The sequence below is a fragment of the Callospermophilus lateralis genome, chromosome 8 (genome assembly GCF_048772815.1).
Source record: "Callospermophilus lateralis isolate mCalLat2 chromosome 8, mCalLat2.hap1, whole genome shotgun sequence".
In the NCBI taxonomy this organism is placed as follows: Eukaryota; Metazoa; Chordata; class Mammalia; order Rodentia; family Sciuridae; genus Callospermophilus; species Callospermophilus lateralis.
The window spans coordinates 122,806,222-122,821,536 of record NC_135312.1 but is presented as its reverse complement, the minus strand read 5'-3'; the positions used below and the strand labels follow the sequence as shown (position 1 = coordinate 122,821,536).

Below are 15,315 nucleotides of genomic sequence, written 5' to 3'. Positions count from 1 at the left end.
AGAAATCACGATCCAAGAGGAGGGTCTTCCCTCTAACACATGAATGTGACCAAGAATGAGAGTAGAAGTTGACAGGCAGGTTCCAAAGTCTTCCCTTAGTAAGGGGTGAGTGTAAAACACTGAAGAATGGAAGGTGGTAAACCAGGCAGAAAGCAGTCATTGTCTGAGCATGGTAATGCGGAGCGATGGCTGTGAAGTTCAAAGTCTTTGCTGGGAGAGGACAGCCAGGTTTCAGTCAACCCAATAAGTCCCAGGTTTTCAGTTCTCTGTAGGACGGTGGGACCTAATGGGTTAAGGACGGGCAGGAAGAGCACACAACAGAAGCAGAGACTGGAAGAGAATTTGTTCTAAAGGAATGGAATCCAGAAGGCATAATGGAAACCAGAGACCAAGGAGGGTCAGTTAGAACTCGTTCAGGACTCTGAAGGCAAAGCTTGGGAAGCTACCTATAAAAGGGAGGATGTGGGGCGTGGAAGATTTCTATACTAGAAAGGTTTCCAAAAGAATTATGCAAGGATTTGCCGTTTGAGCAAAATCGTTTTTCTCTTCCCTTTAGACTTTTTCTGTGAGTTCTTATTTGTCTACCTTTGTGTGTCCCTTCCCTCTAGATTTTTCTTCTTTTCTGAAAGAAAAAAATAAAGTTAAAGACGTCTTCTGTCCCCCTCCCTGCCTTCTGCTTCCCCAATGTCCCTCTTCTCCCTAGCCTCCCCAGGCCTCCTACAGGCCCCAGTTTGGGAATGAGTGGGCGGGACCAGGGCGGAGCGAACAGAAGTGGGCGGGCCCTTCTCCGTCGACGCGGCCCGTAAGGACGCTGTGACGTAAGAGGACATCCGGTCTTCCCTTAGTGTCCGATGCCGGCTGTCTCCGCCTTTCCGGGTCTCCGTGCCCTTTTCCCCTGAGTCCTGGTCCACGAGTTGGATTTGCTGCCGCCGCGAGCCAGCCTCACGCCGTTCCGTGTCCCGCGGTCCCCGAAGAGCGCCGGCCTCCCCGCGAGGGTGAGCGAAGCCGGCCGGGCGTGCGCGGTGGGGTGTCCCGCGCGGGTGGCGGTCGGCGGTTCCCGAGCCTCGTGGCGCCTCGGCCGTCTCTGGACGCCGCCTCCACCCAGCGAGTGCTCTTGCTCCAGGCCTTGCTCGCCAGTTCCTCGGGGACCCCGCGCTGGTGGCCTCCCTGGGTGACACGGCGGAGTCCGGAAGTTAGTGTGTTAGTGGAGAGGGCGTGGACCCGTGTAAGGCTGAGACGAGGCGTTCGCTCCTCAGCTGCCCAAACAAGTTGGAGGGAAAAAAAAAATGAGGCTCAGTTTTGTCATTGAGTTCGAAAGCCCTCTCTGCCTGGGCACGCAGACGTTCGTCCTCATGATCTCCGCGTGATTACTCTCTGACCTCTGGGCAGGGCACTGCGCCGTTTAGAGATCTATCTATACCTATGAAAAGTGCCCTGGTGGCTTGGACGGTATTTAAGTAACCACCGTTAACTCTGTTGGCCAGTCTGCCCATAGTGGAGAGTTTGTACCGTTTTGCTTACTGCTTGGTTTTGATTGGATGTTCCGAAACTAGTTCGGAAGTTTTCCTAAGTGAGGAAAGCCAGTTTTGAAGGCCTTACTTTGATAAATATGGTAAACATGTGTACTGTTGAAACATAAATTTGAACCCTGTTAAAATTATATGTTCACTGTTTATAAAGAGAAGATAACTAGAACAACTGCCAAAGAAATTGTGGTACATATGTTTAATATCTCTTCAGGCCGGTTAATGGTGGCATTTGATATCAGGAAGTAAGACATTGTACTTAATGTCTTGGCAGACTTAGGTCATCTGACTGTGTAGTTGAAAAAGTGATTTAAATTGGGTTCAAATGTGCTTTTAAATGATTTCTTGTTCTATATCTCATTGAATTTTTTTTTTAAAGGTTACTTAACATTAGACCAACTTTTTTTGGAGGGTGGGCAATAAAACTACTTGGCTTTTAGCATAATTTCTTTTGATGTTTATATATTTTAGAATTGTTTGGTAATACAACTAAGTACCTTATTTTAAAGACATTTTTTGGGGTAATGTGTGCTTAATATTTCATGGTCCTCAAAATAAGAATTTAGTTTAGAATTTAACAACAATAAGAACACTTTGTTTTACTGTTTTTGAGTTTATTAAAATAGTAAGTGCAACTAGGCAATTATATCTTCTGTTCTCTTGTGTAGAAAGAGGAGAAAATGCCAAAAAAAAAGACTGGTGCAAGGAAGAAGGCTGAAAACCGCCGAGAACGTGAAAAACAACTAAGAGCATCAAGAAGCACTGTAGATTTAGCTAAACACCCATGTAATGCTTCAATGGTAACACTTTTTTCCCCTAAACTATGTCATGTTTTATCTGAAATATACCTGAAGAAATTTTAATAGTTTCCCCCATTTATTTTATTGATGAGTCTGAAACTTATTATAGAGGCATGTTTCCTTATTTTCACAAACACTTGAGTAACAGTGATTATTTTATTTTATATTACATAGAAAACCTAGACTATTAACTCAGATATTGTTGGTAATAGATACTGAATACTGAATAAGAATAGATAACAGGAGCTGTGTACAATTTTCCAGTTGCTCTAGCCTTATGTTCCATAACTCAGTTTGTCTTAGTTGGATTTTCATCTTTTTCACTTAGCAATTTTTAATTCATTTGACTTATTTTTTCTCTCAACAACTTTCCAACATCTCTTGTGTTCCTGTTCTGCTGCCTTATTAGTTGTGCTGCATGGATTAGTCTTAATAAATTCTGGCTGCTTTGAATCGTGAAAGTTGTAAAAAAGCAAAGGATTAGGTCATCATTACCTTTTTCCTTTATTTGATCCTGTTTCTTTGAGTTATCTCATTTCTTCTCACTTCCATGCTTCTCGACTTTTTCTATTCCTACTGTTATTCATTTTCCCCCTTTTTTGTTTTATCAAAGATGCATTAAATGACTTAATTAATGACTTAATTTAGCAAATATTTTGTGCCATATTATTTTATATACTGTGGGGATACATAGATGAATGATATGTTTCCTGTTTCCACAAGCTTATAGTTCAGTTGTGTTGTGTACTACTTAAGACAGGACTTGCTTATTTATAAAAAACAAATATAACTTAAATAGCCTTGGAAAAATAGTTTATTGAATGGATGATGAAATAATTCATGTACTATGAAGGGGAAGGATATAGCTGGGGCTCATGGACAAATGAAACCTAAGACAACTTGTTGTTGCTTTTTGCATTTGTTTCTTTTTGCTTATTAGTTCCATTTTCTCACACTTTCTTAGTTTATTTAACTTCACAGTTACAGATAAGTTGCATATATCATATCATATTTTGTTGAGCTCAGAAGGAAAGAACTCTTTCCTTATTATAGGAAATAGATATTGCAGGAAATTGTATTGGCGCTGAACTACTATCCATCCCAGGACTAACATATATGGTGAGGGGGATAGGAGTTAGGAGCAGAATTACATAGCACAGGTATGACAGTGGGATTCCCTTCTGAGTGTCAAGTCCTTTCCAGAGCAAAACAATAAGTGACTAGCATACATAAATACATGCAATGAGTGCTATATCTGGATAATGTTTCAGTAAAGGTATAGTGTAATTCTTAGGACTTAGATGTGATAAAATTGTGTGTGGGTGGGGTGCATTTCACAGAAGGTAGAATTATCACCCAAACAAGCCTGAAAAGTGGTTAAGGATCAGATTGTGGTGAGCAGTTAAAGCCATGTTAAAATATAGATATTCTGTGGTCTTTATTATTTTGCATTCTTCGTTTCTTGTGTCCATTCTGTAGTATTTAATTTCTTAATCAAAAAGGAAACCACCATAGTATTTAGCCTCTTTAATGATAATGCCACTTTCTCTTCTAGTGTGTTATGCCCAGAATATACCTTGTTGCATGTCTTTGTTACCTAATTAGGTATAGAGGCTTGTGTGCCTGGGTGGAGTTGGAGGATTTGGGGTTGTGCCACTTAAATTTTAACACAGAAATCTAGATATTCTTTATAATGTAAGTAAATTTGCACTTTTAAGCCAGCAGAAAAATTAATGTTATGTTTTTACATCTTATAGGAATGTGACAAGTGTCAGAGGTAAACTTTCTTTTTTTTTCTTATCTAGATACATTAAAATAGTCCCTCTGATGTTTCATCTGAAATATTTACCATATTTAAATTTTTTTATTTTACATGACAAGGCGGCAGAAGAATAGAGCATTTTGCTATTTTTGTAATTCTGTACAGAAGTTGCCAATATGTGCACAGTGTGGTAAGTATATAACTACGAATGCCTACCTTTTATCAGAATGTGTGTGGTAATTAATCAGCTTGAACCTATATGTTCATTGTTATTGCTTACATTAAGGTAAATGCCTTACCATTACAGAGTATTACTTGCAAAGTGTTATTTGGTCTGCCAAAAAACTTCAAGTGTTAGTTTTGCCTCTTTGATATACTGTCGGAAAACAGTGAAGTTAAAAATCTAGAAATAGGGCTGGGAATATAGCTCCCACGCACAGGGTCCTGGGTTCAATCCCCAGCACCACAGGGGGGAAAAATCTAGAAATAGTTTATCAGCAAGTTGTTTTAAAAATTAAAAGATCAGATTCTAGCTTAATATAATGTCTGATGATCCTAAATTTTTAATTATACCAACCTTAGTCGTGTCAATATTCATCTTTTCTCTATTTTGAATTTTGATTCCTGCTGGTAGTCTTTATGGTTTCTTAAAACTATTGGGGATAATTTTATTCCACATGTACCCGGTTCTTACTTTGATCAGTTCTTTTTCTGTTTGATATTTACATGTTATTTTGGATTTTCCTCAAATGTATTCCCAAATGCCTGAAATAAGAGTTTTTATTTCATACTGTTTCCAATTATTGGTGGAAACTTTTTCCCTGAAATAATTATTCAGAATAAAATTGATTATTTATGTTAAAAGTACTGAAGATGCACAATAAAGAAGCCCAATCAACTTTATTAACTTCAGATTTACTCCTCCAACTTTATTTGAACAATATCCTTTTATTCATGAGATGCTGGGACAATTTGAGATGTGCTCTTATATGTGTGTAAGTTCGATACTATTGCAGAAAGTTGGTAGTGTTCCAGCTACATCTCTGAAAATTTTAGTGCAGTTCTAGCTATCAAAGAAGACATCCCTTCAGTTCTGCATTTAATGAAAAAGAAAACTGACCTAGTTGGAACACTCTTTTGCTTGGTTTTATGTCATTACTTTATAAAGGTATTTCTATTTATTTATTTTAGTTGTTGATAGACCTTTATTTATTTATACTCGGTGCTGAGAATCGAACCCAGTGCCTCACACATGCCAGGCAAGTGCGCTACTGCTGAGCCACAGCCTCGGCCCTTATTCATTACTTTGTAGAAGGAGAAAATATTTTGTGGAAGTTTAAAAGGTAAAGTCTCCCCATATTTTCAGAGTCTCTAGACTTGGATTGGGTAAGAGGTGTACTTGGGTGCATTTTCTACTTACTGATTCTTTTTAGTGTTAGACATCTAAAAATTGGGTAGCTGCTGCCTGCCTCATTTCCAGTTTCTCTTTCTTCCCATTTCCTGTTGTCTAACTTTGTTTCCCAGGAAATCATGATGATAGAAAATTGAGCATTTTCTGCTTCTCTTGTTTTCCATTTTGTTGAATCTTGTTGGGTGATCAGTATATTATCATTAATGTTTGCATTGTATCTGATAAGCAGATTTCCTGATAATGTTTGGATTGGTAATTTGCTGTTAGATCAGAACTTTTGTAGGTGTTTTGATTTTTTTAGTTGTAACACTATATTCTTGGTTTGTATGCTCATTTGGATATGATTGAAGCTTCAAACTAGACTTTTTAATTGTGTGTTATAAAATGTAAAATTCATTTTAAGGTGTGACTTTTTAAAATGTTTTGATTTATCTGAGAATTCATAAATTTTAAAATGTTAAAATGATCATTAAATTACCAAGTGTAACCTGCAATTTTAGTTTTTATTTTCATAGGACTTGGTCTGAGTCAAAAGAATTAGTGAATTCTTGCATGTATTACTATGTAGCCCTAATAGTGCAAGTTTTTTTCTCTACTAGGAAAAACAAAGTGCATGATGAAGTCTTCGGACTGTGTCATAAAGCATGCTGGTGTATACAGTACTGGCCTTGCCATGGTGGTAAGCTGCTTGTTTCATCTGACATTGGGTGGTTTCTGAGAATAAGAAAAAGTCATTCTGACCAAGAGTTATTTTTTTCTAAATAACAGTGCTTTGTCTCTTGTTTTGGTCAGTTATATCTCAGTGGTACCTTTCTAATGGGTTTTACTCAGGCTTCACAAATATTATTTACTGTTCTGGAATGCTTTCTTAGCCAGTGTTCAAGCCTTTGTTTAAATAATTGACCAAGTTCTAAACTAATTTAGCATAAGTGTTTTGTTTTTTAACATTACATTTCAAAAAATGTATGTTTATTATGTAAATCTTCTTTGCATATACCATTTTTAAGGAAATTTATTGTTTTAATTAACAATAGATTGTTTGGTATATTTTGTTCTCTTTTAATAAAACATCTTTTCCTTTTAAATATAAGTAGTGTATTCTGGTTTTTTCTTTTATGCTTTAGGTTTAATTTCTAGTCTGTGATAAAAGTGATATTGTTTTTGTGTCAAGAGAAGTATTTTATGGTAATTTATAATTTTTTTATGGTAATTCTCCAAAAAATATAGTTTTCTACTCTGAAGCATACTTTTTTCTTGTCACTTGGTAGTCTAGTCTGTGAGCTTTCTTTCCAGATTCTGGTAACCACTCCTTCCCCTCATTTGTCCATTTAGGTGTAGAGGTGGTCACTGTATCATCTCTTGATATCACCCCCCAAGCCCTTCCCTGTTATTTATAAATAATCTCTTGAAAATCTTAGTTTATCTAATCTTAGTTTATCTAATTTCAGAGTGCCTTCTCTTTCTTGTTACAACCCTGATGATTTAAGACATAGCTTTAAGGGTTTGCAAAACTCTGTTGATAAGCCACTTTTTTTTACAAGTCAACAAGTATTCTTCATGTTTACTGTTTAATATTTGCTATTTTTTTTTTGTTATAGAACCTTGAGTAGCAGAGTATTACATTGAGATTTAGGACTGACTTTAAATCTTAGGTCATGTGTAATCCAGGTCTGGGATTTGGATTTAGTCTTGGGCCTCACATTTCTCATTAATAAAGGAAAGATCATCTGACCTTACTCTGTTAAGATTCTAAGATAAGATTCTTTCTCGCTTTTACTATTCTGTAGGTGTCAGTGTATTGTTGAAAAATTCATTATTTTTTAATATTTTTTAAAGATGTTGATGAACCTTTATTTTATTTATATGTGGTGCTGAGAATCAAACCCAGTGCCTCACACATGCTAGGCAAGTGCTCTACCGTTGAGCCACAACCCCAGCCCCAAAAATACATTCTTATTCTGTTATCTTGCTATATAATTGGAGAGTCTTACCCTCTAGTTTAGTGTGATGTATTTTACTTCAGTTTTTTTTCCACAAAGAAATGTTACAATGATTTAATTTGTAAGTTATCTTTAAAAAGAAGAAAATGACTGAAGTGTAATATTTTCCCAAGTATTTTAGAAAAGCTTTAGGATTGTTTTATGACTTATACAGGTAAAAAGGGTTTTTCTTAAATCAAAACTGATGGTATTTAAAAATTCAATTTAGTTATAGGAATTGAAATAGACAAGAAAGCTTAAAATGTGGACTCCAAACCTCATTTGAATTAGAATTCATTTTACTTAATTTAATAATATTAGGGTAGGTGTATAGTTTTCTCCATTGCTTCTTTTTTTTTTTTTTTACTTATAACTGAGTTTTGTATATTGCAGGTAGTTGTTGGTGAAGTGATTTTTCAGAGAACTCTTTAATTTTTGCTTGGGGTGAACAGTAAAAATCTTTACTGAAGCTTCCAACTATCTCCGAGTGTTAGTAAAATGCTAAATGAACAATTTGATGGTTACCATTGGTTAAACAATGATTGCAGTTGGTTAAGGACAGTGATTATATTTTCTTGTTCCTTGGTTGCAGGGTGCAATATGTGACTTCTGTGAAGCTTGGGTTTGCCATGGTAGGAAGTGTCTCAGTACACATGCCTGTGCCTGCCCTCTGACTGATGCTGAGTGTGTTGAATGTGAACGAGGTGTATGGGACCATGGTGAGTGCTTAGGTACAGACACTGAGCTTGGTTGTAAGTAAAGGTTGACTTTTAGATATTCTGAATGCTATTTTCAAGATTTTTTTCAGGATATTGAAAAATTCTAATTACGAGTACTGTTTTGATGATCATTTTAATTGGAAAAGTGATTTATATCAACAGTAATAGTATTGTTTATGTAAGCAATCAGGGAGGGAAGTCTTGGGGAGTAGGGTGGTATCCTTGAGCATTGCATTGTTAAGTAACCAACAGGTAATGCAAGCTCACTTTTATGGTTCAAGTTCAAGTAGTTGGTTTTTGTTTTAGTTTTTACCAGAACAAAAATTGCTGTACAATTTGAGTGTACTTCTGAAATCACTTGCCATCTCTTTGCAGTTTTGTATATAAAATTTTAAAAATTATGGTTTATTATATTCATATCTGTGGTTTTCTTTTTTTAATCCAATAGGAGGCAGGATATTTAGTTGTTCTTTTTGCCATAACTTTTTGTGTGAAGATGATCAATTTGAGCATCAAGCCAGCTGCCAGGTTTTAGAGGCAGAAACATTTAAATGTAAGTTTTATTTTTATTTTTTAATGTTAGATGTTCTTTATACCTGAGAGTCTGAAGAGTATAAATGTTAAACTTAATGGAAAGGCAATCAGGTTTTTTTGTTTTGCTTATTATGACCTTCAATTAACGTATCTTTTTTTTCCTTCCTAGTAAAATATTAAAACTCATGATTCTGAAATTTTCAGCAGGGATGCCAGTGGCATATTGATTGAGTCAGTTCTTCGTTTTTGTGGACTTGTCCAGGCATTGTAGGATTTATAGTAAATGAATACCCAATGTCATGTTCACCTTTAAGTAAAATCACAGCCCACCTTCCTCTGCCATTCTTAGATGTCCTCAAGTGATATCACCCCTACTTTCTTCTTGCTGTTGGTTTTAGTGGTCGTTTCAGAATGTGTAGGAAGTACCTGCAGGGGTTTTAAGAAATACAGGTGCCCAGGTGTTATCCCTGAAGATTCTCTTTTGAAGTCTGTAGTGGGTGCCAGGGCATCCATATTTAACCTGCACATATATTTCTCATCCATTTTCCAATTAAGAGCCAGTATTAACAATTGGGTTAGTAATACTATCTTTTTTTTTTACAGATAATATCTTAAAAGGTTAGTTGAAATGAAAATCCACATAAAGCATTAGTCTCTACTGCCTAGCACTTAACCCTCATTAAATCATAGTTACCATCAATAAGAAAAAGGCTAAAATTTCCCAATAGTCACTTCTTTTAATTTGGGGCTAATTCCTATATTAACCCATAAATTATGGTTGATAAGTCATTGATCTGATGATACATGTACAACACACACTGTATAGATGTATGTGTATATATATACATGTATGTGCATGTATATGTGAAATTCTCTAAATATTTATTATGTAGAAACTCAAAGATTAAAAGCATCTCAAAGTGTATAGCATATTTGAACCCATCTTTGCCTTTTGTAGAATGTATAATATAAAAATTGAATTATTTTATTTGGGGCTTGGGAGATTTTTGTATATTTATAGCATTTGAATCCAAAAGACAGGAAACCGTGATAAGGTGAGAGAGTAGTAATTCAATAAAGGACAAAAGAAGAAAACTGAATAATTGACAGGATTTTAAGATGAATTTCTCTCTCACAGGTGTCTCATGCAATCGTCTTGGTCAGCATTCATGTCTTCGTTGTAAGGTATATTTAAGTATTTTTCTGTTTAGATTTTGTTTTTATTATTATTTTTGGTATAGAGGATTGACCCAGGTTGCTTAACTACCTAGCCCTTTTTATTTCTTATTTTGAAACAGGGTCTTGCTAAGTTATTTAGGTCCTCACTCAATTGCTGAAATTGGCCTTGACCTACCTCATCCTCTTGAATCTCTGAGATAACAGGTGTGCACCACCACGCTCAGTATAGGTTTTCTTTTAATTTCTATATACCACCACCAGTCCTTGGATTCTTTCTAGCTATAAATGATCTCTATGTGAAATAAGAATTAATTTAATTCTTTTATTTTTGAGATTGTGAAGTTGAATTTGAGAGGACCTAAAAGAATTTCCGTTAGTCGTCTGGTTGGCTTGTACTGTTGTTGCCCCTGGTACACACAAGTCTCCAGGTTCCTGGCTTAGTGTTTTTTACGTCATATGTTTATGGAAGAACATTGTAACCCCAAGATTGGGAGTGTATTTTAATTATTGTCAAAGTGCACCTGCTTAAAAAACTTTAGGTGAAGTGAGGATTATCATGGCATTCTATTTCCTTATACTGGCTCCAGCATTTCTTTTGTTCAAATATCAATAAGCAGATGCAGCCAATTCACTTTCTCTAAGAAATGTTTTTCTGGGAGGTCGGGCATGGTGGCACATGTAATACCAGCCACTCGGGGGGCCAAGGCAGGATTATTGCAAGTTCTGGGCCAATTTCAGCAATTTAGCAAGGCTCTCAGCAACTTAGACCCTGTCTCAAAAAAAAAAAAAAAAAGGACAAACAAGATAAAGAACTTGGAATGTAGCTCAGTGGTAACATGCCCTGGGTTCAGTCACCAATAACAATAACAGCAAAAAGAAAGGTTTTTCTGCTTCTTCTTAATCCTATTTGTTCTTTCTCTTCCAACTATGCTGCAGTTTTGCCAGGGCTTTCAGTTCATTGAAAGTGTTCATGCTGTCAAGCTTTTAGGCATTGTCTGTACAGTTTTCTTTGTCTGGAACACTTTCCATGTTTGCTTCCCCTCATACCCCCATTCACCTAGGCACCCATTCAGCTAAGACATCGTGCCCTCTGGGAAGCCTTTCTGGATCCTGTGTATGGTTTAGTGCCCCTCCTGTGCACTTCCCTTCCAATGCTTAGTGTTGTGTATGATTCTCCACCATCGCCAAATAGACTGCTCTGTGAGGGTGGAGAGATTGTTCACCATTGTGTCATCAGGGACAGTGGGAATATTGAAATGCTTACAAATACTCTCTGTAGTTAGTCTCATGTAATTAGTCATGTTGGGTCATGATTCACAAGTCCTGGCCAAAACAATACAGAAAAAAAAACACCCCATTTTCTTAAGAAAGTGAAATCAGGACTGTGACTAGTTTCAAAAAAATTCTTAAATCTTTATATTTTAACAAAATTCTATCTCTAAATTCTCTTAAAGAGAGAACTGAGGACTAAATTAGAGCAAATTACATTCCATGCTTTTATATAATTATGTCACAAGGAATCCTAAGGTTATATATAACTAAAAAGAACCAAAAAAAAAAATTTAAAAGGCAAAAAGAAAATTTCCTTGAAATACTGAGTGATATAAGTATTTATTTACTCATTTTTACTTTCCCTATATAGGCTTGTTTCTGTGATGAACATACAAGGAGTAAGGTGTTTAAGCAGGAAAAAGGAAAACAGCCTCCTTGCCCTAAATGTGGACATGAAACTCAGGAAACAAAGGATCTTAGCATGTCAAGTAAGACTCTCAAGATACTTAGGAAATGTTTTGCTTCCTTGCTTAGACAACATTTATGTTATTTCTCATATTTTAAAAAATTGCTGTTTCTCCCTTGTCTTCTCTTGAGCAAGTAAGTTTTTCTTGTTCTTTGCTTTTGTTTGTTTTCTACAGGGGGCAATCCTGGGGATGGAACTCAGGGCATCACACATGCTTGGCAGTTGCTCTACCACTAAGCTCACTTGGAGCCTTGCAAATGGGATTTTATAGCCTTGTAAAATAGATGGGTACTATTTTTCAATTTAACATAAAAAAATACTGACATTCACTTGGGTATTTGCTCCCATTGTCAACAGATTGAAATACTAGAATTTAAGACCAAAAAGAACAACTTTTCTGTTTTTCTAAGGCTTTCTGATTAAATAATTGAAGTTATAAATTCTTAAATCTTCATTACTTGAAAGTCATATTCATTTCTGAAGTTATTCTTAGGTGTGTAGTATTTGGGTACAGTGCTTACTTGTGATAGACCATATAATAATTGTTATAGTTTTTATAGAAAATTTTTGATGAAGAAATAAGGCTACTATAAATAAAAAAGTAGTCTACTGTTTACAGTTCTAATCTAACATGCTGACAGTAAAACAGCTCACCTTTTGTTAAAGACAAGTTTGACTTTACTAAGCATGTCAGAGTGGAACCATAATTCTAAGCAACTCTGACACACTATTTAATCAAAGATGTAGTTGTGCATAAGTGAGAATGATGATTTTGCTGATTGTGATATAAAATATATGCTACTAAGCAGGAATGAAAAGTTTTCTAGGCTATCTGCATTATCAAATAGCTCTTAAGAAAAGTTTTAATGACATTTTTGTGAGTTACATGATTCAGAAATAACCTTGACTGACTAAATGAAGGGTACTTTAAGTTTTAACTTGCCTTATCTGGAGAATTTTGGTGGTCTAATTTTGTTTTCTTTTTCTAGGTTTAATGAAATGATAGCTGTAATCTTTGTTATTTGTTGTGTTTGTAGACTCGTGTATTGTATGAAATTAGGAAAATAGGGATTGCTTTTTTATTTGACTGTAATAAGGAGTAAAGTTCCATTATTTTATACTTTATTAAAAAAAACAAAGATGTAGAGGATTTCATTACTAAAATGCATATTTGTCCTTTGTAGCACGCTCACTGAAATTTGGCCGGCAGACTGGAGTTGAAGAGGGGGATGGAGCTTCTGGTTATGATGCTTATTGGAAAAACCTTTCATCCGACAAGTACGGTGATGCAGGCTACCGTGATGAGGATGATGAGTATGACGCAGAGGATGACGAAGAGGAAGAAGATGAAGGTGGAAAGGATTCAGATGCTGAATCATCTGATTTATTCACTAATTTGAATTTAGGAAGGACCTATGCCAGTGGCTATGCTCACTATGAAGAACAAGAGAACTAAGGGAGCTGCTTGCCTGTTGGTGATTGTGTATGACAAGAGCCAGGAGCACATGTCATGAGGAATCATGTGGGTGTTCAGAAGTACTAGCACTTGACCTTGTTCTATTACCAGTCCCACGAGACTAAGGAGTAGGGCACAGCATTTTTATAGGAACTGATAATCAGGCTTTTAATATGAGAGAAATGAGTTTCAAATGTAAGACATTTATTGATCCAGGCAAATGAAGTATTATGGATTAGATTGCTACTGATTTTAGTAATTTCATAGTTTTTGCCAATCACATACATATAAAGGATAAAGGAATAAAATGGTAATATATTTATTTGAAATTAAATTACTGTTTTTATTAAAGGAGCACTGCTTAGAAATTCACTGTCTCGTTTTGTAAAATGTAATGGGTAAAATGGATTACTGTATTTTTCCTTTATGTCTATCCTCAGAATGAAAGTTATGTGTTGTTATATTCTAAATTTTCATTAAATACTCATGTTGTTAGTAGTCATGCATGTTTCAGCAATCGGCCCATTTATCTCTTCACAATATATATCATGAACAATCCCTGTTTTAATACCTAAATGTATTGACAAAGGTGACTGACTACCTAACCATTTTTTAGAATTATACCGAAGTAGTATTACAGATGCCTTACCCAGGAAATTTCATTTTTTTGGAATAAATGGATGTAGTCACTTTAGAACTTTGATATTTTATTTCTTCTCATTTTTTTTTCAATTTATTTTGGAAAATATTCCAGTGTTTTTCTATAAACTGCTTCAGTTTTTGCCTAATGAAAATATGTAGCAGAGACTAATTATGTGGCCGATATCACTGAAGGTAGGTGGAGAACTGATAATCCTGGCACAAGTTCAGTTTTACAATGAATTTGGAGATATGGTAGAAAGGAAAGTAATGTCTGGCTGGCTGGTATTATGGATGTATGGAGCAAATTCGGATGGCTGTTGCTCTGCTATTTTTGTTGTAGAGAAACAGTGAACAGCCGGGGGCATTGGAAAGCCAGGTGGGAAAGCCACAGGGCCTGTGTTGGCTGGAAGAAAAGCTTTCCATGTCTCTCAACAGAAGGGCTGAGGAAATAGGACCAAGCCAAACACTGACAGTCTGGATAGTTCTAAGGTAGTTCCCAAACAAGACATCTATTACACCAGAGCACTGCTTAGGAAAACCTGAGACCCAACAAGGAAGATGGAGATGTTTGAATGGATGTTGCTGAAGATTTTTACTCCCTAGACCTTTGAGTCTAGTCAATGCCCACACCTCTTTCAGTTAAGACAAGCATTTCCTATTTCTAAAATGGATAACAATGCAGAGGCTTATTTACCTCAGGCAATTTGTGCTCCTGCAATCCTTCCCTTATCTTCAGGCCATTATTAATCTTCAGACCTAAAATTAGGGTTAAGTCACAATAAGATCATGCAAAACTCAGGTGCTGGACCTGAGGAAAGGAGTCTGCTGGCTAATTGTAGAATATACTGGGAGAGTATGATGGCAGCTCCCTTGGACTGCAGGAAAGGAGCTGTCTTAAGTTTCAGTTTAACACCACACGTAGGATCCTGGGAGATGTGAATTGATTACCAGAATGGCTTCTAGAAATGCAGAGAAAGCAATGGCTCATTCTGATCCAGGGTTGCTATGACAAATGGTGGAGGAAAGGATTTAAAAGGGGGAGGCAAGTGAGTAAGCAGGAATGGACAGGTTGTCCAGCTGGAAGATCTGTTCCATGACTATGTTGCATGAGAAGGCTCAGTCAACAGCCATTTAACAAGGCCACAAAACCCTGCACTGGTAAGATTAATGTCACTAAAACATTTAGGGTAGATTTCTATAAACCAGTTCTGCTAGGTGGGAAGAACCATTACAATGCTTAGTTTGCTGATGGTGATGTATGATCAGACTGAAAAATAGTGACCAAGTAGCAAAATGCCTAATTCCCCTAAGTCAAAGGCCTAATTACCATAAGAGTGGGAATGGTAGCCAAAAGGGACCTAACCTGCAGAGTCCCTCACTGTTTTATCAAATGACTTACAGCCATTTACTCTGGTAATTTTACTCTTGGGAAGGGGAATATAAGCCATTTCAAAGATGTTGGACATAGAGTCTGAGCCAACATTGATAACCAGAAACTCGACATACCTTTCATTGGTAATTAAAGAAGTCCTGGCCAAATTTTAGCTTCCAGTGGTTTCTCTGAGAATG

The 15,315-nt window shown here is 36.2% G+C and overlaps 1 protein-coding gene across 2 annotated transcripts; it reads left to right on the top strand.

Moving 5' to 3' along the window:
• Positions 1–845: 845 nt before the first annotated feature.
• On the top strand, positions 846–13,801 carry Znf330 (zinc finger protein 330). 2 transcript variants are annotated; one of them, XM_076864545.1, is made up of 10 exons: positions 846–995; positions 2,195–2,326; positions 4,084–4,103; positions 4,208–4,278; positions 6,099–6,178; positions 8,071–8,197; positions 8,646–8,750; positions 9,870–9,916; positions 11,553–11,670; positions 12,833–13,801. In XM_076864545.1, exons 2-10 carry the CDS (start codon positions 2,207–2,209, stop codon positions 13,102–13,104), a joined length of 960 nt encoding a protein of 319 aa, XP_076720660.1. In that variant the 5' UTR covers positions 846–995; positions 2,195–2,206; the 3' UTR covers positions 13,105–13,801. The 2 variants fall into 2 exon arrangements, with proteins under 2 accessions (XP_076720660.1, XP_076720661.1); XM_076864546.1 differs by lacking the exon at positions 846–995 and having other exon boundaries at positions 2,232–2,312.
• The last annotated feature ends 1,514 nt before the right edge of the window (positions 13,802–15,315 follow it).

Bases quoted from the DNA above. Each gene is read 5' to 3' on its own strand.
- Znf330 (XM_076864545.1), top strand. From the start codon at position 2,207: ATGCCAAAAAAAAAGACTGGTGCAAGGAAGAAGGCTGAAAACCGCCGA. The intron at 2,327-4,083 runs GTAACACTTTTT...TACATCTTATAG, and splicing joins ACCCATGTAATGCTTCAATG to GAATGTGACAAGTGTCAGAG. The intron at 9,917-11,552 runs GTATATTTAAGT...TTCCCTATATAG, and splicing joins ATTCATGTCTTCGTTGTAAG to GCTTGTTTCTGTGATGAACA.